Below are 23,093 nucleotides of genomic sequence, written 5' to 3' on the forward strand. Positions count from 1 at the left end.
AATAAAGATGTTGGGATTTTCCTGTTGCTGTTAAATACACTCGCATGTTCAAACTGGCTGAATGAAGTCATGTTTTTATAAGATGGACTATTAAAAACGATCAAAAAAGAGAAAGAAATTCCAAATAAGAATACGTTTTAACTTATTTTTTCTGAAGGACTACCAACTGAAGGGATCTTTTAATCGCTGCTGATATTTGGGGGCACATTATAAAGATTTTCATGGATCAGCTGAGAGTAGCAGACGTGTCCAGGGTCCCAGGGGACTGCTGGAGCGCTTCTCTCCAAGTCTAAGCAAGTTGAACAGACTTGCAACTGCTGCACGGCGCCTCTAGGGCCCGTGTGTGTGTGTATGTGTGTGTGTGTGTATGAGAGAGAGAGAGAGAGAGAGAGAGAGAGCGATGACAGTCATTGTGCGTGTACAGGGCAGTCAGGAAGGACGGGACTTAGAGCAAGAGAAGTGGATTCCAGCCACCAGACTCCCAACAAACTCACCAAACCCACCTCGGGGAGGAACATGCGACGCGCCGGCGGACCGCGCGTCCGTCCCTCTTGCGCGTCCTCACACGCACGCTGACAGAGTTCACGTGTTCGCGGCGGGGAGGCAATGTTCAGGCGCAGACGAGCGACGGAGCCCCGCGGAGTTCGGATGTGCGTCTCGTAGCTCGTCAGGTGTGAGCACCATAAATCGCACGGACGGGGGGGCCCGCGACGACAATGACGCCGCGGTCGCAGCCTTGAGAGAGAGAGAGAGGGGGGGGAGCGTATAGCGAGTGTGTGTTTCGCTCTCTCGCAGTGCTGTGCGGGTAAAAAGTGACAGAGGATGCAGGTGAAGAAGCACCGGGACCCGGAGCGGAGCTCCGGGGACGGGCTGGAGGGAGACGCGCTGCGTAGAAACTCATCCTGCTTCTCAAATATCAAGATATTCTTGATATCGGAATGCGCCCTCATGCTGGCACAGGGGACCGTCGGAGCTTACCTGGTAAGTGCAACTAATTCGGGGCTGCTGACTGTTGAGGACCGAGACCCTGGAGGTCAGAGGCGGACTTGTGTTTGTGCATGTGGCAGTTTTGCAGCGGAACGGGACGCCAGGCAGAAACGTCCTCTCTGGTGGCGCAAACCCTTCAGGATTCGACTCTGATCCCGGGTTAATTGATGTGCGGAGGCTTTGTGCAGCTTGTCTTCCTGGCATCATGTGTTAATTCATCATTAGCGGGCTTAAAGTCTCTTGTATTATTATAATTGTCTTAGTTTGGGGCATCAATTGGCTGATTTGAGCCACACTTGTCACTCAAGGTCAAGGACACCGTGTGTTTCCAATATCCTGCTTTAATATTCTACCTGTTTCTGTTTCTCTTATCATTGTGCCAACTTTAACCGCAATATTTTGAAGGATAAAGCTCCCTGAATTCCCCGAGTCGCTCCCAGACAGTCTTTAAAGCGTTCCAGGGAAGTTGCACCGCCTGGAGCATCTGCCGGGACTATTTCGTTTTTGTCACGAGTGCTGTTTATTCTCCGAGCGTCACCCTCAATTAACAGACTAAACTCCGAAGTCCTCGGCCATATTTGGAGTGGAACATCTTATCTTCTCCCGAAGAGGACCTGCAGAGCATCCAGCCTCCTACAGCAGACATCAGGGGAAACTGAGTGTCTTGTTCCTCTGGTTTTGTTTTTTTGATAGACCAGGTGCTGCCGTTGTTCTGCCGCTGCGGCGTGGAGCACCTGTTCAAACAGTCATGGCCATAAATCCGCAGTGTGTGGTGGGGTTTGCACTCGCCGTCGTCCAGGTCTGACTCGCGTGCCCGCGGGGGTCAGATCATCTACCTTCAGGCTAATTTGCACGGTCGGGACATTTGCTGCCGAGTTTAGCAACGAGCTAGGAAGCTACATGATTGGATTGATGATTAGATGATGGGACTTAAAGGTGTTCGCTGGCAGAGGGAGGCCAGAACTGGAGTCTCGGGTTCCTCTCGCTTTCTCTGAGCTGCTTATTACAAGACACTTGTTGGGCGTCCTGGATTAGCAGCTTGACCGCATGTAAACAGAGAGGGTACATCACTTCTGAAATACCCCCCCCCCCCCCCCACACACACACACACACACACAACAGAGCTTTAATCTGCACCAATATTTAAAATGGGAATAGACTGATTGCAGATTTTTAACATCATAATTTTAGTCTCAAGAGGAGCAGCGTGGAGGATAAATCATGTGATCCATATGTTGGGTGAGACTCCCGGCAGACGCGTTTATCTGCTCTTATTGGTTCGCGCAGTCGTCGGCGGGAACGAGATGACCTCGAAATTTGAATAAGCCGCTCGCGAGTGCATCCATCAGCGCCCGAGCGCGCCAGATCTCTCGGCTATAGTGCCACCGACACCTCTGCGCTGAGAGCCAAATCTGATGCTTCAGAGCTGGAGCTGTGAAGTGAGCCAACACCTGCGCTGTTCTGGGCTGAACCTGCCAACGTGCGTTCAAACTGGCTCAATTAAAAAAAATAAAAACCTTTGTTGATAAATGTGCTAGCTTCAATGAAAAAAAGGTTGGCGAAATGTGTCGATATGCACGATTTGATCTAAAATAGCTTCCCAGAACTTAAAAACAGATCATGGATGATTAAAGAGCCTCAGCGAGCCTCTAGTCAATCGTTAGCATGCTATATCCCGTGAAGCTGTGCAAAAAGGTTGCTAAATCACTTATTAACCTCTGCCGTGTCTTCACGCGAAGCGCCAGTTCATCACTAAAACATCCCGACTCACAGGAGCGAGCGTCCGCGCTCGGCTGCGCCCTGGTCGGCATTCCTGGCGCTAAACCTGTTCTCCCGAGCGTTACGTCACGCGGCCCCAGGAAAACGGAGAATCTGTGACCTGCTCTGGAGTTGACCAGCCTTCTGGCCACCTCTCTGGCCGCCTCGTGCAGGTTTAAAAACATCTTGTGCCTCCACCGCTGATGAGCGCGAAGGATCTGAGAGTTAAGCAGCTCAATCAGCCTCCTGCAGGGGTCGGATTAGATGGGAGCGACTCCGCTTTGGGGCAGCGTTGCCGTGTGTGTGTGGAGCCCGAGCCGACGTGTCAGCAGTTTGTTGGCACTTGGCATCGTTTTTAAGAACTAAATGAGACACCACAGCCGGGTGGAGCCGGCCGGGGCGTAAACGTGGCCCTTGCGTTTGTGAGGAGACACCCAAAGGACAGAGGAGTCGTGACTCATTGTCAAGTGTTCCGTCCCTTCAGCCACGCCGGGAATCTCTGCTCCAAACACTCGCTGAAGCTTCAAAGCAGCTGCGGAAATAGAGCAGAAGTCGCTTGTGTTTCCTAGAAAATCCAGAGGAAAATAACCACAGGGGGAGCGCAACATTGGCGGGGCGGGCGTTGTTCGCGCAGGAAAGTGGGGTCCAGGAAATGAGAGGACGGGGGTGTCAAACATCGAAAGGGCGAGGGTGTTCTCAGGGTGCGGGGGCGTGTCCCCGGTCCCAGCAAAACCGAAAAAAATCATGAAACGCTTTCACTTTCTGTTGCTGTGAATCCAATTTAGGCGAGCAAGAGAAAGAAAAACGAACCTTTCTCGCACAGCAATGCCGGGATACGACGACGGGGGCCACCCTGGACCCAGGCTCGGAGCCAGGCTCAAAGGTTACAGGCCTCAAAAGTGCGTTGCGAGTATTCATCCTGCAGCCATTATTACCGCCACAGCCGGCCACACCCACCCTCGCCCTGCTGTTTCACCGGTCTGAGAGGCTTCGGCTTTATTTGCACATCTGACGGAAAAAGCCCTCAAGTGGCGAAGCCACATGTTGATCCATTTTTGCCACAGAGTCCCAGAACGGGATGTTTGTGCGGAATTCTTCAACTGGGCCCATATTGGAAGTGGAAAATGGAGGTGCCCTTTCAGAGGCCAGTTCTGGACCGATCTGAAAATATCCGCAACGTGGTTCACACGGGACAGGAAATCTGTTCCCACGCACCCCTTCGCCGCCACGACCAGCTCATTCAAATGGCATTTTATGGATTTGACCACATGCAGCCTGATGATTAAGCTGGACAGGAAAGCGCTGCGTTCCCTGCAGCTGGGAGTCGCTGGTGGCGTGGAGCCCCGGCGAGGACGCCGGCTGCTGAACATGGTTGTGATAAACAGTTCTTCGGAAGCCACTGAATGCTGCAGGGTGCAGTTAATCAGAAACAGGCCTGTTTCCAGGGAGGAGCCGCACTGTGGAACATCTGAACACATTATCAAGCCACCAGAAGGGAGCTAGTTTATGAAAATGTCTGTTTTGAAGCTTGAAAGTGATGTGGAGGCTTTTTGGTTTCATACCAGTTTCTGTCGGATACTTGGATGAAAACTGCGGCCTGTGGGAATGCGAGGGTTTAACCCTCCAAATGCCAAATCCTGTCAGCGGGATCAGAAAAACACAACATTTATAAAGCTGGAGTTAGCGTAGCCCTTTTAGCGCCGCTAAATGGCGTCATGCCTGTTTGTCTGATTTTGTTCCTGTTCCTGTTCCTGTTTTCCAGGTGAGCGTGCTGACCACCCTGGAGCGGCGGTTCAATCTGCAGAGCGCCGACGTGGGCGTGATCGCTAGCAGCTTTGAGATCGGCAACCTGGTGCTGATCCTGTTCGTCAGCTACTTCGGGGCCAAGGCCCACCGACCCCGCCTGATCGGATGCGGCGGCGTCATCATGGCGCTCGGCGCCCTCCTCTCGGCGCTGCCCGAGTTTCTGACGAACCAGTACGAGATTGTGGATATGTGGAGGACTGACGCTGGCTGGGACGTTTGCTCGAACATGACCAGCAGGGAGGCCCAGCTGGTCGAGGAAGCGGGCTGCGCCAACAAGCCCAACACCAACATGATGTACCTGCTGCTAATCGGAGCCCAAGTCTTGCTGGGCATCGGCGCCACGCCGGTGCAGCCCCTGGGCGTGTCCTATATCGACGATCACGTGAAGAAGAAAGACTCGTCGCTCTATATAGGTAGGACATAGCACAGCTGATGAAAATGCATTATTCACCAGGCCGACTCGATCTCTCTAGGCCAGAGAAACCGGAAAAAGTGTCGTCGCAGCATATTTGTGCGCTCCTCCGCTGCACGCCGTGGCAAAGGGCTTCTCGCCGGCGCGGCAGGTCGACGGGGTCCGAGCTTTTTTTAATCTCCGCAACGGCGGCGTCGGTAGGAAAGAGGGCGGATGTCGGTTGGACGTTTCTGCTGCGTTTTGAGTGAGTTTGAGTTTGAGCGAGAGGATTTGGGTCCGGTCGTGTTTTCCTGTTAATGATAATGGAAGCATAAATGCCCCCGAGCTGCCCCTCGCGGGGCAAATGCAGCTTCGTCTTGTGGCATCGATGATAAAGGCGGAGAAGGGGCCTGACCCCGTCAAAACCACGTCTTTAATCGCATTATTTGTCTTTTTATTGGTCAGTCCGGCGCCTCATAAACACACCAGGCTGATTTTTCATCCATTTAAAAAAAAAAATTACAAATAGATTCAACGGTCTGTTTCCTCGTGGTGGTGGTTCCTGTTGCCCTGTGGCGTTTCCTTCTCTAATTGCCCCTGTGCAGAGACACCAAGTGGAGTAAATCCAGCGATCAGTTCCCTCAGAAGCACGTCGGACGTCCACCTTTTGTCACTCCAACGCAGATGTGACCTGCAAACGTAGCCTCTGTAGCCTCAAACTGATGTTTAATTGCTATTGTGTGTGTGTGCGTGGGGGTGGGGGGGGGGGCTTTGCAGGTGCAACAGGCGGCGTTGACATCACGGCGCCACCGAGGTGGCACACAGCTTAAGGTGGGAAGTGGATGGCGAAGGATGGAGGCGTTTGGCATGCGTCGGACGGGTGGTGGCTACTTCTGTCTTCCTCCGATAAGCCGCATGAGGAACAATGTGGTATTGAGTCGCGCCCAGCTGATCGCGCTAATCCTGCCGCTGCCAGCCGGTCATGTGACCCGGCCGCATGAATGGAGCAGATTGTGAGAATTCGCCCGAGATTTCCTTCCACCGACTGAAAAAAAAAAGAAACTCGGATCATTCCTCAGTTTAGCTTCACGAGGACGCGTTGCTTAAAGTCTTAAGCTGTTTGCTGTGGGCGTTCGGTCGCAGATTATTGGTCATTAATTGTAAATCCACAAGCACAAAACAAGCCCGACGTTGTTATGAGTCAGAATGGATCCGAGCTGGACCTGGGGAAAACCCCAACGCGTCACTTGTGTCCTCCTGCTGCCGTCGCAGGTGCGACTCGCCTTTAGAACCTGAGAACAGGAACAGTTTACGGGCCCAACGGCAGCGGAGTGAAACTGCGTCGGGTTGCCACCGTGCATGTGGCCTATTTGGCAGCTTTAATTTCTCGAACCGTCTTCTCACCCCCAGTAGGGGACGGAGTTTTACAAGGCTTTCATATTCTTTAATTTTAGGTCTAGGCTGAGCTGGAAAACAAAACCACCCCATGTAATTGCTCCTCCTTCCCTCCGTCAGTGTTGCTTTCTGCCGTTGCCGGTGCACATTTTTGCCCTGTGATGCATTGGGGTTAAAATTAGAGCCAGCGCTGAATGGCCAGGTGAAAAGTGTTAGCCTGCGTTACGGGTAAGTCCCTTCCCTTTGTGCCAGAGCAGAGCTGAGACGCCTGGGGAAGAGCCATAATTACACAGCGGGGAAGGAATGCCAACCAGTCAGCCATGAGGTGGGTCGGAGTGGGCGGGGACCTGCAGACATACCACACAGGCATGTGAAAGGCAACTCCCCCGGCAGCTTTGGCTGTTTTTACTGCAGACCTGCAGCGAACACGCGGTCCGAGACCTTCCTGTGTGGGTCTGGTTAAAATACGAGGAGTCACTGTTGCAAAGGACCGAGTTAAAACCCAACCAGAGACTTTTTAAAGGCCAGCCAAGCAAAACTATGCGCCGGATGACGCGCGTTGTTTTGGTTTGCTTTCTAATCTCTGCGCCCATCAGGCCAAAGAGCAGGAATGTGATTGGACAGACGTTGCGCTAACAGAAACTGTTCCCACTGCTCCGTGACCTTTACTGTCCACTGCTAATTCTGGCTCTTCCCACAGGACCCCTGCCTGCGTAAATATACTGTACTAACGTACTGGGGAGGCTGTTGTTGTGCGTTGGAACCTGCAGGTTTCAGAGCTGTTTAAATGGCTCATTGTTTAACGTTAATTGTTATATATAATGCTCATAAATTCATCAGGGAAATGTTATTTTAATGTATTTTTATTTTGCCATGGACATGACAATACAGTTTAATCAAGTATTGAGTAGATAAGCACAAAAACTCCAAGATTACGTTCCTAGATGTGCAACAAGGAATCAGTGACCTTTCTGATGCAGTGGTGAGAAAGAGTATAGCATAAAATGCTGCTCTGACAGACAACAGTTGAACTTGCAGCTGTGGAACAGCCGAGTTTGAAGTGCCCTTCATATTTAATGGTGGACACAAGCCTGGCAGAACAGCTGTGGCGACATCTCTCTCTCTCTCTCTGTGTCGCTGTGTCTCTCTCCCTCCCTTATACAAAGACAAGGAAACGCAAGCTAGCTGTAGGGAAGAACAAAGGCCCCTTTCTTCTGCCATGGCCTGTGACCAGATACCTGAAGAGCTTAAGTATTAAAATATTTGCCATTCTTATTACCAACTCTTTTGCTGTTTGCCAATGGAATGCCTTGCTGTAATTTTCCGCCAGATTTTACATGCTAGCGTTTTGCTGCGTTTCATTACATCTTCTATGGGGATATATTTCTTCTCCGGCTGCTCATAATTGCCCCTGTCACGGTGACAAAGGTCTCGGACGGATCTTGGAGAGACTTGTCAACATTCCTGCAAACGACTGCTGCAGTAGGGCGTTTATATAAGCTACTTAAACTCGGTGCATGTTAATGTCATCTTGAAGGATTAGATTCTAAATGGGTTTTTCCTTCCCCGCCATAAGCTGCGCGCTGGGTTTGCCTAGCAACGCCGGTGTGTTTTATCTCAAGATGACAAACGGCGTTTTGGTAAATGTCCCATCAGCGCCGTAGCGGACGGCGCGCGGCGTGTGTGACACGGTGGCGCTCCACAGTCTGCTGCAGCTCACCGACGCCTGCTGCCCTAGCCCGCAGGCCCGGGGAGGGCAATAAACATGAGATTAACTTGTGTCCACTTGGCCCACAGCAGACAGCGGGCTGTAAGCTAATCAGCGCTCATCGCTGAAAGGTCTGAGGGGCAATTACAAGAGCCAGAAAAAGGCTTCGCCCTTAACGGCGCTGCGGTTGACAGCGCAAAGTCGGTGTGATCCTTTAGAGAGTATCCTGGGTCAAAGTTTGCCTCATCCCTCCCTGTTTTTTTTATTCCCGTTGTAGTCCAGCCATCTGTTAGCCGCACATGCTTAGCACACATGGTTCTGATTGGATGGGGAGGTTTCCGGAGGTGTGGACCTGGTGTGGTGTGCTCCGCCTCACGTCAGGCGAGGTGGCGGTTGGTCATTTGGCTGTTTGAAGTGAGTCACCTCTTCCAGTCGCTCCGCAGGGTTCGAGGGATAGTGTTGCAGGCAGGCTACGCTAACGTCTCGATAAAGTAGCAGGTTTTATCAGCGCACGGTCGGCACCCATGAAACCGTGCACATGTTCAGGAAGAAGCAGTCTTAATCTCAGGCGTTTTAAAACAAAAGGACGTATAAATGATGCTCCGTTTTCCATCAGTTCGCTCATCAGACTTTGATGTAGCTTTGCCCCCGTGTGATGCGCTAATCTCGGTACCGTTGGGCTGCCTGTCGTCACCCCCTCTCCTCAGATCTGCAGTATTCGCAGCTGCTCTTCCTTGTGTCTACAGGATATCCACCGTCTCCTGTTATTGCCGAGTTTTCCTTTCTACTAAATTATGGATAAAATGCACTCGTGTATCTGTGTTGTTGTTGTCGTCGTAAGCTGCTTCCGCTGCTGGGGTGGGATTTTCTAGTTTGGATTAGTTTGTTTTTGCTGTCAACAAGGCCGGGGTGCCTATGAGCAAGGCACCCGATGCTCATTAGCTCGTGTGCGTGTCTCTCACCTGCTGCCAGGGGCTTGTGGGTCACACCTGTGGACACCAACAGGCAGCAGAGGACTTTAGACAGCTCTAATTATTATTGAAGAGCTACTTAAAGTCTGTTTCTTCAGCGAAGAAATTGACCATTAAGGGACAAGAAGATAAACGGTCGTCTCACTGAGCTCAGCCCCTCAGATTTCTACCGCTGCACGAAACGTGGTATCTTTTTTTTTTTTTCTGGTGTCCTCATCAAGGGCTCGCCCCTCCTTCCGGAGCACGCGGCAGCTGAAAATTGGGTTCTGAAGCCATGAAATGGGTCACACCTCTGCAGGAACTGGCCCAGTGTGTTAGATGTAAGATATCGGGCCGTTCCAGACGCCGCCGTGCCATCTGATCAAGCCCCTTGTGATTACAGCGGGACGGCTGCACCCCGAGGTTCTGACCTGGACGGGCGTGTGTCCCCTTTTCAACTCCCTCGGATCCCGAGAGCCACGCGGCCTCTCCTGTCCTATCTGGGTCAGGATCCGCCGCTCCTGATTAAAAAGGGGATTTTTGTTGTTCTTGTTGACATGAATGGAGACGGTCAGTGATCATATTCTCTTTGTAAAAAAAAAAAAAGAAAGAAAAAGAGCAGTTGCGTATGTGGCACGCAACCTTGGACAAGGTCTTCGCTCTTTACCACAAATCCGAAGCGTCATTGATTGAGCGGGAGTGGTTGCTCTCCTGGCTCCCAGGATTACTCAAGAGTGTTTACAGCACTTAATCCCCATATCAGCTATGGCAGAGCGGGAGGGTTAATGGTGCCTTATTAAATAGACTCTGATCAATTTGGGGAGGCACTAATCAACAATTAAGGCCACCATCTTGTGCTGTGGGCATAGAGGCACATGGAGTAGTGCAATGGTTTTTAGGTCTTAATTTCATTCTCAAAGCCTTTTTGTCCTACAACTTTAGGGTTCATGTATGTTTGTCACCTAAATGAGCTGTAAAAAGGAGCCCTCCTTGTGTGGGAAGGTTTCAGTGCCTTTGTGTTTCATTAAAAACAGTGAAACAGGATCCCTGCGTAACATCTCAGCATAAAGAACAGGACTGTAATGCTCTATGCTGCCCCCAGCGGCCACAAGTGGTCATCAACGGTGCTGACGTCACATTACACCTTTTTTTTAATAGATAGCAAAACTGTGATAGATGTATAGATAGGGAATTAGGAAACTCTCAAAGCTAATGGCCCTTTTTCATTACTCAGTTTTAGCGCTGCTCACCGCTGCTCATTTTCTATTCCACTTGAGTACAACGGCAGCATGGGTGGGGCCATCACGTGGTTGTTTACCTTGTGTTGTTGACTCTTGTGAAGGGTGTCACCCAGTGACCCCCACCCCCCGGTCCATCGATGTCCTGCCCTCTGTCATGTTTGAAACTCAACTCCGTTCGCTTGAAATTCCTGCTGAGTCGGTACTGACACGGGACCCTGTAGCATGTAATGGAAGACCCTAAAAAGGAGGAGATTGGAGTAGGTGCTAGTGGGTAAAAGCTGCTCTCACCTGCTCTCCCAACTCTTCCCGTAGCGTTCCCATAACGCCCTGAACAATCCTGATCCATGCAATGTGTTATACACAATTTCCAAGTTAGATTTCATCTCTTATTAGCGATGCTAACAACCGTATCTGCTCGTGGAGTTGTCAAATGCTCCAGTTCAAACCTGCCATGTCACGTGAGTCATGTGATCCATGTGCTCCGTTATTGATTCTGTGGGAGATTTTCAATTGAATTTGGCAGTTATCTGACCTCCTTCCTCAGGATGCGGCGCAGTTGTCGCGCCATTAAATCTCGTGGCAGAAGCAGACGTTTATCATCATAGAGGAAATGGGACGTTGGCGTCTGTGCCTTGATAATTAGGCCACGTCATCCACCGAAGGAGCAGCATCCAGCAGCTGTCAATGAGTGCCAAACCTCTCTAGGCCGCTGGGGTTGAATGGAGCAGCTGTGTCTCCAAACGTAAACGCTTTCGGCCCCTTTCAGGCCGTCATCCTACCACCCGGCCGCCCGACAATGGAGACTCTGGGTCGCTCTGGGCTGAAAGAAAACATCTGAGGCAGGAATACAAACAGAGCGCTGTGGTGGAGCTGGCTGACAAGGCTTCGATTTATTACATGAAGTCCCACGCACGTCGTGCCATCAGTTTGTCCCTCTGTTTCCTCCTCTGCTGACCCCCAGTTAACCAACCCCGCTGAAATACTGTTATCCCATGACTGTCATTTACAACCAGTCCCAGTAACAAGTCCCGTTCCATTAACTGGCAGTCCGGGTTTGAATCCCTCACGTATGAAATGAAAACAAATGGCCTTCTGTGAGGGTGTCATTTAGGTTAATTAGAGCTTTTTCTGCTTCCAGGAATAGTTGGAGAGTGTTGACACAAGGTTAATTGGACCAAAGATTAAGTGACTGCGTGGCAGGTTATTGCAGCCTAATGCCATTGACCTACAAGGTGCATGAAGAGCCTGCTTATAGGCAGCTTGAGCTCAGCCAAAACTCTCTAATACTTTCTACATGCTGGATTTGCTGTTGGCGGTGAAGGAAATGAGCAAAACCGCTCAGGCCTCATTTCCTTCTTCAAAACTGTGGTGTGCTTCGTCCCTTTTGACAAGTTTTCTAGCTCACAGCTGATCGAAACCTTGCTAAAGCAAGAAACGCAAAATTGCAGATGCAATAGGGCGTGTATATGAACTCTGGGATGCAGGCAGCCCAAGCATCCTTTCAGGGAAATAAATAATACTCTGCATTGGTGTTAACAGAGGAAAAATGGCCTGGATCAATCCATCTTAGCCACAACCTGTGAGCACTACATACCAACATTAGCATCTGATCACATTACAGCCCATTATTTTTATAATCTGATGACAGAAGGCTGTGAATTTAGACTCTTATTAAGGTTAAGGTCAGTTATTTCCCACTGCTTTTTTTGGGGCACTTTAGCTAACCCACAGGTTTAGCATGGCAGCTAACCAGCCTCATTAATGTGCTTTTTTTTTTTTTAGTTCTCTTGACGATGTGAAGCTGGAGCAAATCAGATAAATCAATCGGCAAAAGCATGTCAACATCGTGCCATTTTCTGCTTTGATTCTGGGTGTTAATAATGGTGTATGGCGACACATTCCAAACGATTAATCTTCTCACCAGGCTACACTCTTATCTAAAGTGTTTCAACTTTACACAGAAATGAAGTTATCGCGTTGACTTCCTGTTTCGGGCCATGACCTCATAGGCTTAGACTGAAGCCCAGCTTAATGCAACATGAGGGGGGGGTGGAGGGGCTAAAAAAGCTGGTGTGTCCACCAGACCATCCGCTTGCTCATCCCCAGTCCAAAACCCCCCCAAATCCTAATAGTTTTAAACGTATCGTTAAGCTGGCGTGTCATTTTTATACCCCATCCATACGGCGTGCACGTGCAGAGGCGTGGCTTCAAATATGGCGGTGATTTGACGTAAGGGCGAGAGGGATGATCCTGATGTAATGGCATTTAACTGTGAGTTGAGAGCCTACTTTAAGCTTTGGCCGGGTTTTTAGGTCACGGCAGCCGGGTCACTGCAGAGCACAGCTTATCAACCAATCAGCCCTTTTCTTCCTCCACTAATTAATCTGCAACGCTAACAATGATTTGACCCGAGTCCGAACGATCAGACGACCAGAATCTCCTATTTACTGGGTGATATTGAGGTGGTTTTGGCTGGAATTCTTACGGTTTAAGCACCATTTGGTTTTGTGAAATAAGCACTGTTTTAAAAACAAATAAAAAAAACCCACTTAGCCATAAATTTCTGTTTATTGCAGGTTGTTCTGTCGGCAAATGCATTTCGTGATGATGCTGACGTTAAAACTGAAAATCGTGGAAGCTGGTGCTGCTTCCTGTGGCGAGGGCTGATGTCTAATGCTGTTCGTTCTTACGGATCACGGAAGATTTAGTGGCCTGTAATAACCTCGCTATCCCGTCCAATTAGACTTCACCTTAAAAGCTCGACTGCTACCTGTTTCTAATTAATCCTGTCAGCGTGAGCAGAGCTGAATTTACATAATTGGAGAGTCGGGATGGACTGATGATCGTAACAATAAAGAGACAACTCTACGTCAACAATTAGCTTAGCTCAACTACTGGTAATACTGGTGGTTAACGCCTTCACTTAAATACACACATAAATACACCATCTTCTACGTCTGAAGCTCGTTAAAGGTAGCAAAACAATTTCCTTCCTTTTGATATATTTCAAGCGTCGTCCCTGCTTGGTGCCTGAGGTCTGAAGATTGAGAACAAACACTGCTGAAACTCTGGCAGCAAATTAATTGCCTGCCTCCATTCAAAGTCGTCAAATAACCTTCCCAGCGCCTCTGACTTTGTCTGACCTTGAGAAATGGTGTCGGCGTGTGTAGCGTTCCAAACAGCTTTGCTGAACGGCGTTCCACTGGAAAACAAGCAGGCAGGGCGGCGGTCCTCATTAGAAAGTCGGCTCAGGCTAAGCTAGTTAGCAGGAAGTGATATTAAGATTCTTGATCATCAAAGCCTTCACCTGTCAACGCTATGGCAGGTCATGCTTTCATCATTTGACCCGATCTCAGCTGCAGGTCTCACGGGGGGGCAGTGGACTGTGTTTGATCCGTTTAGGCCGCTCACACTCGCCACCCTGGTGCCCCATCATCACCCCGGCTCCCTGCTCTCAGAGTGATGGAGATTATTACACCAATTTGAGGGGGATTATCTGGGAGAAGGAATTCCAAGCGAAAAGTGAGGAAGGTCAATAGAATGAGGTCGCTGTGATTCCATTCAGCCACCAGGGCGGAGAAAAGGAAATAAGATGGAAAGATACTATATCATATTTCTTTGCTTCCTTTAGAGGAAGATTTTGAGGATATTCATGCATACAGGTTGGTTCTGTGGATTAGTTTCCGGTTCTACCAGGTAGACACCAGAGTTCACAAAGAAAAGCGGGACCCCGGATGAGCGAGCTTGTGGGGCAGGGCTGACAACCCCTGGGCTAATGCATCTGGAAAAGGACAAGGCTCGGCAGCAGCACTTTTCTGTTGGGCTCTAAACAAATTAGCAGGAGACAACAGCAACGATGGTCCTATGTTATTGGATTAGATCTGGCATGCTCCTGGACACGGCAATTTAGGGGACGCTAAGAGGCTCGGACAGATTCTGGAACAAGAACTGCAACGACCATGTTGCTTTTTAAGCTTTGCCCTTTTTAAAATATTCATCTTTTTATTGTGGCGTCGCTGTTTTGACATGTGAAACTCGGGCCTGATCTTTAACAGGCAGGATTAGCTTCATCTTTGAGCTGAGGGCAGGGGTCGGGCATGTGGGATATACTTTGGACGAACATCACTGTAACGCTGAGATGGATGGGGAAAGCTGATATGTGCCCGGGGGAATCCTCCACCTGATCTCGCCCAAATCGGCTCTAATTTATGGCCGCATGACATTTATGCTATCTCCTCTGTTTGTCTCCGCTAAAAGAATCTAACTGCCGAAATGATTTATTTGCTTACGGACGCAGATGAGAGGATAGAAATGTAAAATATTGAACAGTTGGTTCATCTTTGCAATCAGTAGCACATCAGAGAGGCCTGTTTATCTGGTCGGTTTGTATCGCGCAGATTAGCAACAAGCTAACTCATCTTATCACATATGCGTTCGCACCTAAATGGCAAAAGATTTTTTTTTTTTTACCACTTTTGTATTCCTTGAAAATAGCTTTAAATAAATGTATTTGCCCACTTTTTTTCTGTTTTTTGTGGAAGTGTTTATACGTTTACTTTAAGAAGTTTAAGCCTGGTTGGTAACGGGTCAACAAATAGAGGAGAATTTCACCGTAGCAACGCCGGACTTGATGATTCGCACCGCTTTTTAACTGTTTTGACTACGGCATCCAGTTCATGTCCGTTCTAGCTTAATCCTGCTACGAGAAGCAGATCTTGCTGCGGGCTCTTCCTTCCGCAGAGCTCTAGCCCAAAAAAGTTGCATCTTTCATGTGGGCATTAGCGGCACGTTCCGAATTTCCTCCTCCGTGCTCTCAGAAGCAGCAGGTTGATAAGCAGCCGTGTTCTCTGAAACACCAGTAATCTTTTCCACATAAACATCTCCTCGGTGAGTCGTCATCTCCCTTGAAAGATCATTTCACGAACTGAATCACCACGTTCTGCGGTTTCCTGCGGTGAAGGCGGTGCGATGTTGTTGCTACGAGAAGACAACACTCAAACATGTTTTTCTTCAGCGTTTCTCCACCACCAAAAGTGTGATTGATCTGGCGGTTTTAATGGAAAATGGCCACCGCAGCTCTTTCCTGTGCTGTGCTAACGGTTCAGACCTAGTTTGGGCCTATCCAGCTTGTTCTGACGTGAGATTTCAGCAGCTTTTGCGAAACCAACTGAAGAAGGAAGAGGTGAAGCTCCAGTCCCCAACTGTCATCACGTGGACCTTTCAACCGCTTCCTCCTGAAGAGCGACATGACAGGAAACACGAAAGCCCCCTTTTCCTTTTGTTTCAGTCTTAAATATTTTAGCTTATGTCGCATTCTAGCCCCCGGCGGCGCCCAAACGGGGCATCTTCCCGAGCGGTGTGAGAGAGACGGCCCCCGTGTGTGGACTCCCTCCATACGCGGGGGGTCGGGGAGGCAGCCCGCACTCCTGCGATGCCGATCGCTTAGTCGCAGCCTCCACGTTCGTTCATGAAGTGGCAGCTCCTGGCATTAGAACGACAAAAGTGCAGACGCCATGCTCACACAGTGCCTTGCGAAAGTATTCGGCCCCCTTGAACCTTGCAACCTTTCGCCACATTTCAGGCTTCAAACATAAAGATATAAAATTTAAATTTTTTGTCAAGAAACAACAACAAGTGGGACACAATCGTGAAGTGGAACAAAATTTATTGAATAATTTAAACTTTTTTAACAAATAAAAAACTGAAAAGTGGGGCGTGCAATATTATTCGGCCCCCTTGCGTTAATACTTTGTAGCGCCACCTTTTGCTCCAATTACAGCTGCAAGTCGCTTGGGGTATGTTTCTATCGGCTTTATGTTTTGGATCATTGTCCTGTTGGAAGATAAATCTCTGTCCCAGTCTCAGGTCTTGTGCAGACTCCAACAGGTTTTCTTCCAGAATGGTCCTGTATTTGGCTCCATCCATCTTCCCATCAATCTTAACCATCTTCCCTGTCCCTGCTGAAGAAAAGCAGGCCCAAACCATGATGCTGCCACCACCATGTTTGAGAGTGGGGATGGTGTGTTCAGGGTGATGAGCTGTGTTGCTTTTACGCCAAACATATCGTTTTGCATTGTGGCCAAAAAGCTCGATTTTGGTTTCATCTGACCAGAGCACCTTCTTCCACATGTTTGGTGTGTCTCCCAGGTGGCTTGTGGCAAACTTTAAACGAGACTTTTTATGGATATCTTTGAGAAATGGCTTTCTTCTTGCCACTCTTCCATAAAGGCCAGATTTGTGCAGTGTACGACTGATTGTTGTCCTATGGACAGACTCTCCCACCTCAGCTGTAGATCTCTGCAGTTCATCCAGAGTGATCATGGGCCTCTTGGCTGCATCTCTGATCAGTTTTCTCCTTGTTCGAGATGAAAGTTTGGAGGGACGGCCGGGTCTTGGTAGATTTGCAGTGGTCTGATACTCCTTCCATTTCAATATGATTGCTTGCACAGTGCTCCTTGAGATGTTTAAAGCTTGGGAAATCTTTTTGTATCCAAATCTGGCTTTAAACTTCTCCACAACAGTATCTCGGACCTGCCTGGTGTGTTCCTTGGTCTTCATGATGCTCTCTGCGCTTTAAACAGAACCCTGAGACTATCACAGAGCAGGTGAATTCTATTTATCATCATCAGTCATTTAGGACAACATTGGATCATTCAGAGATCCTCACTGAACTTCTGGAGTGAGTTTGCTGCGCTGAAAGTAAAGGGGCCGAATAATATTGCACGCCCCACTTTTCAGTTTTTTATTTGTTAAAGTTTAAATTATTCAATAAATTTCGTTCCACTTCACGATTGTGTCCCACTTGTTGTTGTTTCTTGACAAAAAATTTAAATTTGATATCTTTATGTTTGAAGCCTGAAATGTGGCGAAAGTTTGCAAGGTTCAAGGGGGCCGAATACTTTCGCAAGGCACTGTATGTGCGGGCGAACCTGCAGCCAATAAAGGGAGGCTTTTAATGCTGCCGGAGGACCGGAGGAAGCAGTTGAGAGGAAGTCGGAGGATGATTTGATCTCATTTGGAGTCTGAATTGAAACAGGCCTGTTTGTTGTCTTTGATAAATGCATCTGCTCGGCCTTTGTGCCCCAGAGGCAGGACCCTGTCCCTGGGGGGACTCTACGGTCTCTGGGCCTCTGTTTGAGGTAACTCCTCATTAGCACTGTCCAAACTCTTATATCGCCCACCTTTGCCGCCATCCTCTGCTCACGTCTCTTCTTTTAAGTGAACCGTTAAAGATTTACTTTGCATTTAGATGTTTTGAAGCATTTAAAGGCTCGTTGGACAACATACTGTGTTGAGTGGTGAAGCTAAAGTTGGTGAATGCTTGTGTGCAGGGATCCTCTTTTCTACGCTGGTGTTTGGACCTGCCTGCGGCTTTATCCTGGGCTCCCTCTGCACAAAGTTCTACGTGGACGCCATCTTCATCGACACCAGTGAGTCCTGACGTTGCTTTGGCCTCCTTTGATCCTCTGTGCCCGCAGAGCACTGATTTCCACCGGCCTCTCCGCAGGTAAACTGGGCATCACTCCCGACGACCCGCGGTGGATCGGGGCCTGGTGGGTCGGCTTCCTGCTGTGCGGTGCCTTACTCTTCTGCTCGGCTCTCTTCATGTTCGGCTTCCCCCACTCGTTGCCGACAAAGGACAAGGAGGAGGGGGAGGACAGCGAGCACGTTATGCTTCCTCCTTCTCTCAGTTCGGACAACGAGACGCCGAGCAGCAACGGGATCCTCCGGAGCCACGAGCCAGCCAACAGCCCCACCTGCTGTCAGCAGCTCAGAGGTGAGTGCAGGAAACACAGTGTTTAAATGTGAACTACTACACGGATTAAACAGCCTAATTGATTTATTATTTTTATTACCGTTTACTTGAAGCTGCTGGACGTGTTTGTCCAACTGTAAAAATGCAATTACAGCAACAGGATTAGCTGCTAAAATGATCCGGGCCTGTTATTCATTGGCTAAATGAGAGCAACCAAGCGGCTGATCCATCTTCTAAATGCACTCCCAACTCCAGCGGCGCTGCTGCCCAAGTGTGTAACCGTGTTTTCGCTTTCCGCTAGTGATCCCCAAGGTGACGAAGCACCTCCTGTCCAACCCGGTGTTCACCTGCATCATCCTGGCTGCCTGCATGGAGATCGCGGTCGTGGCGGGCTTCGCGGCCTTCCTGGGGAAATACCTGGAGCAGCAGTTCAACCTCACCACCACCTCGGCCAACCAGCTCTTAGGTCTGCCGCCGCTGCGGTCCCCTTCGCTCCGACGCGTCTCCATCGTAACCGACCCGGTTTGTGCTCCCTTTTCCAGGCATGACGGCCATTCCGTGCGCCTGTCTGGGGATCTTCATGGGCGGCCTGCTGGTAAAGAAGCTCAACTTGTCGGCGCTGGGAGCCATCCGCATGGCCATGCTGGTCAACCTGATCTCCACCGCCTGCTACGTCTCCTTCCTGTTCCTGGGATGCGACACTGGCCCCGTCGCCGGGGTGACGATCAGCTACGACAACAGGTAACGCCTCTGCGTACAAGCAGTGCGCAGGTGGGTCGCTAATAACCAGGCTGCAGGAGTGAGAGGACCGTTCCGAGCTTTTAAACGTGCAAATAAAAATCCCATTTGCAGTGACCCTCAGCTCCTCTGGGTGCCCAGAGCCAATTTGATTGCAGCACAAATTTAGTTATTAATGTGCGGCGGGGCTTTGCGTCCCGCTCTCTGTGTAGCTGGGAAAAAGAAAACATTTGTTTTTGCAAAACAGGCAAACGTCCTCTGCTTTAGGTTCAGCCAGTAAAATCCTGGTTGTTTCAACGTCGCCCGTATGAAACGCCGACAACAGACTAATCTGGCATCGTTTAATGATCATTTTAGTCCCAGATGGAGATCAGCTGTATACATCCTTTATCAGACTAGCTTTAGTTCTTGACTAGCCTGAGTGCACACGTGAGCCGCTGCTGTTTCCATGGAGATGTTTGAATGGGATCAGAAAGCCATTGTGTTCACTTTGTTCGCCCTTCTGACCAGAACCCTGCAGGCAGGAAGGATCCCAGAGGCCCAGTGCATCAGCCACTGCAACTGCTTGAACTCCTCCATTAGCCCCGTGTGTGGCTCCAACGGAGTCACCTACCTGTCCGCCTGCTTCGCCGGCTGCACCAGCAGGAACTCTCAGGAACCCACAGGCAGATCTGGATCCACTATCACTCAGGTCAGTGCTGGCCTTGTCATCCTGGTCTTGCCATTCCTTTGTTTTCCTTTAGTTCTGGGTACTTTTCCTTCATGTTAAATCCTCCTCTGAGCTCAGCAGCACACGAGCTCAACATCACGCTGCCACTTTTGCTTCTTGAGGTTTGTTTCATCATCCAGAGAACAAAAGTCTCAGCCTCAGAAGACGAATGTCGCTTTATTCCCAGCATGGTACCAACGCGGCATTTGCTGCGTAGAGGTTTAAGCATTGCTCTCAGGTTTCTTTTTATAACCCGAGGACGTAAAACCCGGGTTAAAGTTTTGGTTAAACTCATCGAGGCGACACATTTGGTTTATGTTTCAACAGCAGAGCTGACAGGCTTCCTCCTGGTCACTGTCTTTCCTCTACATAGAACCTGAGTGGATGTTCCTGCGTATTGGCCGAGGGTGAATTCGCCACAGCGTTCCCAGGGAAATGTCCGATGCCAGGCTGCCAGGAGGCCTTCCTCATCTTCCTGTGTGTGGTGTGTGTGTGCAGCCTGGTGGGAGCCATGGCCCAGACTCCCTCAGTCATCATCCTGATCAGGTATTCTTTTCTCTGCACCCGTGGATCCATTTAGGATTCAGTAAGAGCCCGACACATTATTCCCATCTCTGCTTTTCTTTCAGGACTGTGAGCCCTGAGCTGAAATCATACGCGCTGGGAGTGTTGTTCCTTTTGCTGCGACTGCTTGGTAAGAACTTTTTTCATCAGATAACACATTTGTATTTCGTAGCTCGAGTCTGGATAATGCAGCATAAGAAGGTTACTGGAGCTGCAGAGACCTAATTTGGTGATTGCGTCATTTATCTTGTGCTAAATGCAGCGTGCACATATGGGAAAAAAGTATTAAGTATTCGATATCTGCGTAACAGTTGGCATTCTGATGGTTATTGTACGATCGCCCCGCAGGGAACATCAGCGACCTAATCTCCCTCCCGGCTGTTTTTTCCGGGAAGATGAAGAACTTGAGTTGGTTGAACTGAAAAATTATAGAGTTTACATCTTAATTAAGCGAAGCAGTACCTCCGAATGGCCTGCTGGTTAGCCGGCATCTGGCTAAAGAGCGTGGAACTGCAGCCCCAAACAGGGACCGGTACCACAAAACCTGAATTCAGAAGGTTGTGGAACGTATTAGAGTGATTTTTGTGGTCCGGTGTTGTGCACTTCTGCAGCCTAAAGTCCCAGGAAGATTATGCAAATCTTGCCAGAGAGGTTCCAAAAGTCACAGTCGGATTAGTTTCTTTCATTTCTTTCCAATCCTGCCGTAGGCTTTTTCCATTTCTGATTCCATGTCGCCATTTCCAGTACGATACTGGGTCCTGCGATGGTCCATCTCTGGACAATCCCACAGCCTGACAACAGGCTACTCTGGGTTCACAGGGCTGCTGCCTCCAAAGGTTCCCTGTAAGGTTCCTGCGGTTGACGACAGGCTACAGACAACTTTGTTTCCGTTTTGCAGGATTCATCCCCCCTCCGTTGATCTTCGGCGCTGCGATCGACTCGACCTGCCTTTTCTGGAGTTCGGACTGCGGCAAGCGGGGCGCGTGCGTCCTCTACAACAACGTATCTTACAGGCACCTGTATGTGAGCCTGGCCATCATCCTGAAGGGCGTGGCCTTCCTCCTCTACACCACCACGTGGTACTGCTTACGCAGGAACTACAGGAAGTACATCAAGAGCCACGAGGGCCACACGTCACAGGCTGAGTTTTACCCGTCTCTAACGGAAGGCCCCAAACTAGTGGACAGGACAAAGTTTATATATAACCTCGAGGACCACGAGTTTTGTGAAAACATGGAGTCGGTTTTATAGTTTGTTACTTTAATATTCTGTCAAATGTTCCTTGCTTAAAAGGAATAATGTTTTGATGAAGGCCGTCTATATTACTGTAGCCCTCCTCTAAGCCTGTTAGAGTCGGTTTTGGTCGTTTACATATCAGCGAGGTGTCGTCCAGAGTTTCTGATGAAAGTCTGTGACCTTGGCGCTAAAGGACGACTTTAGTACTGTTTAACTGTCTTTTTTATTATTATTACTGCAACTGTGCGCGGCAAACGGCAGCAGCTCAGTCAAACAGCTCGCCTGGAGAGCTGTATTGAAAGAGAACGAAGCGATTGTTTAATTTAGGTGTCTAGGCTCTAGACTCGATCCTCCGTAGAGACACAGTATGTTTGCACAGATTGGGGGGGGTTTGAGTTCCCAACTGAGGACCAGTATCAAACAGGACTGCCAAACACATGCTTGTAGGCCCTGTACACATGTATCGCAGAGGAATCCCAGCGATCCCAAATTCATTTTCTTTCTATTGAAGCGTAAAGTAGGTTCATCGTCACCGTCATCTGTTAAAATACCCGCCAAGGATTTCCGACACTGGACGCACTCGGGACGAGGGGCTGCGGTTTAGCTTCGCATCTGCTGCATCTACCAAAAATAACTTGAAAACTGCAGAGGGATGCCGAACTGTCGGGGCTTGAAATTCAGGAAAGAATTCCTGACGCTTTACACGATCCGCCGCGTCTTAGGGGGGTAAGAATGGTCGAAAGGTGACCGCGGTTGCCTGCCCGGACCAGCCCGCTTGGTGTCAAAGGTCTACTTATGTAAATGTTCCCTTTGCTGGATCCCCGGCCAGGTTTTAACACAGCTGCTGTCGAGTCTCGTCTTATGGCAAATGTGCAATTCACGTCTGATACGTCAGTTTTCTTCCTCCTTCAGCGTCGGGCGTCGGGCTTAGCGGGGATCCAGGGTGGGTTTTCTATCTGCAGTTCATTCAGCCTGTTATGTCTTAATAAGGGATGATAAAATAAGAATGTTTATATTTGTTTGGACCCGTTCATAGAGTGGAAAAGCCAGAAAGAAATTCAAGAGTTCTATTTCTTTGTGTTTTGTGACAAGTCTGTAAAAGAGATAATATATTTCTATCATTAGGCCCAGAGTGTGTTACGCTGTAATTGACAATAAAGTGTAAATTATATAGAACATAATCGCCAGATGTGTGTCTCAGACCGTAGACCGTTTTACACTGGTAAAAGTTGTACGTTCCTATTTTTTTTTGGCTCAATAAATATCTGAAACATCTTCCCACCGTGTCACAGGAGACTGTGTACGTCAGTCTGGCTCTGAATCAACACGAGGCCGATGTTGGCGCCGATCATCTCTGTAGCTGCAGCTTTGCAATTGTCCCCTTTCTTACACTTTTTTTGTATGGCAATATATATATCTTTTATTTTACCCTGGAAATAAATTATTTTCATAACAATATTAAAGCCTGTTTAATTTCATTCTTTTGGTGCTGCATTTCACCTTGTGCTTCTCTTACTTTGGTTTTAGCCTTGCATTAAAATAAAAATGCTTTTTTCCAACCTATATGTTGCTTTATGATGAACCTTTTGGTCCCTTATCTTATCTTAAATGGAGAAGCCGGTTTTCAGGGATTTATTTGCAGCTCATCATGTGTTCTGAGCGCTGGTTCCGATCTGGAGAACCATGCAGAGAATTTAATGGCTCACGCAGAGAAGTCAGCCAGTCCTTCACACAACGGAATAAAAGCTTCCAGTTTAGCCTTTCGGCCATTCTTAAGCTGAGGAAATTGGCTTTAATGCTGGCTGTTCCCGCCTGACTGGCCTGGTTTTAGCAGCAACGTTGGACCCGTATAAT

General features: G+C 49.0%; 1 protein-coding gene across 1 annotated transcript; it reads left to right on the forward strand.

Annotated features, from left to right (window-relative positions):
* Positions 1-393: 393 nt before the first annotated feature.
* Positions 394-22,697, forward strand: slco3a1a (solute carrier organic anion transporter family member 3A1a). The gene is made up of 10 exons (XM_003967050.3): positions 394-981; positions 4,508-4,964; positions 17,568-17,666; positions 17,744-18,013; positions 18,294-18,458; positions 18,535-18,733; positions 19,241-19,421; positions 19,813-19,985; positions 20,069-20,133; positions 20,902-22,697. Exons 1-10 carry the CDS (start codon positions 823-825, stop codon positions 21,252-21,254), a joined length of 2,121 nt encoding a protein of 706 aa, XP_003967099.1. The 5' UTR covers positions 394-822; the 3' UTR covers positions 21,255-22,697.
* Positions 22,698-23,093: the final 396 nt, after the last annotated feature.

Source organism: Takifugu rubripes, chromosome 9, assembly GCF_901000725.2.
Source record: "Takifugu rubripes chromosome 9, fTakRub1.2, whole genome shotgun sequence".
NCBI lineage: Eukaryota > Metazoa > Chordata > Actinopteri > Tetraodontiformes > Tetraodontidae > Takifugu > Takifugu rubripes.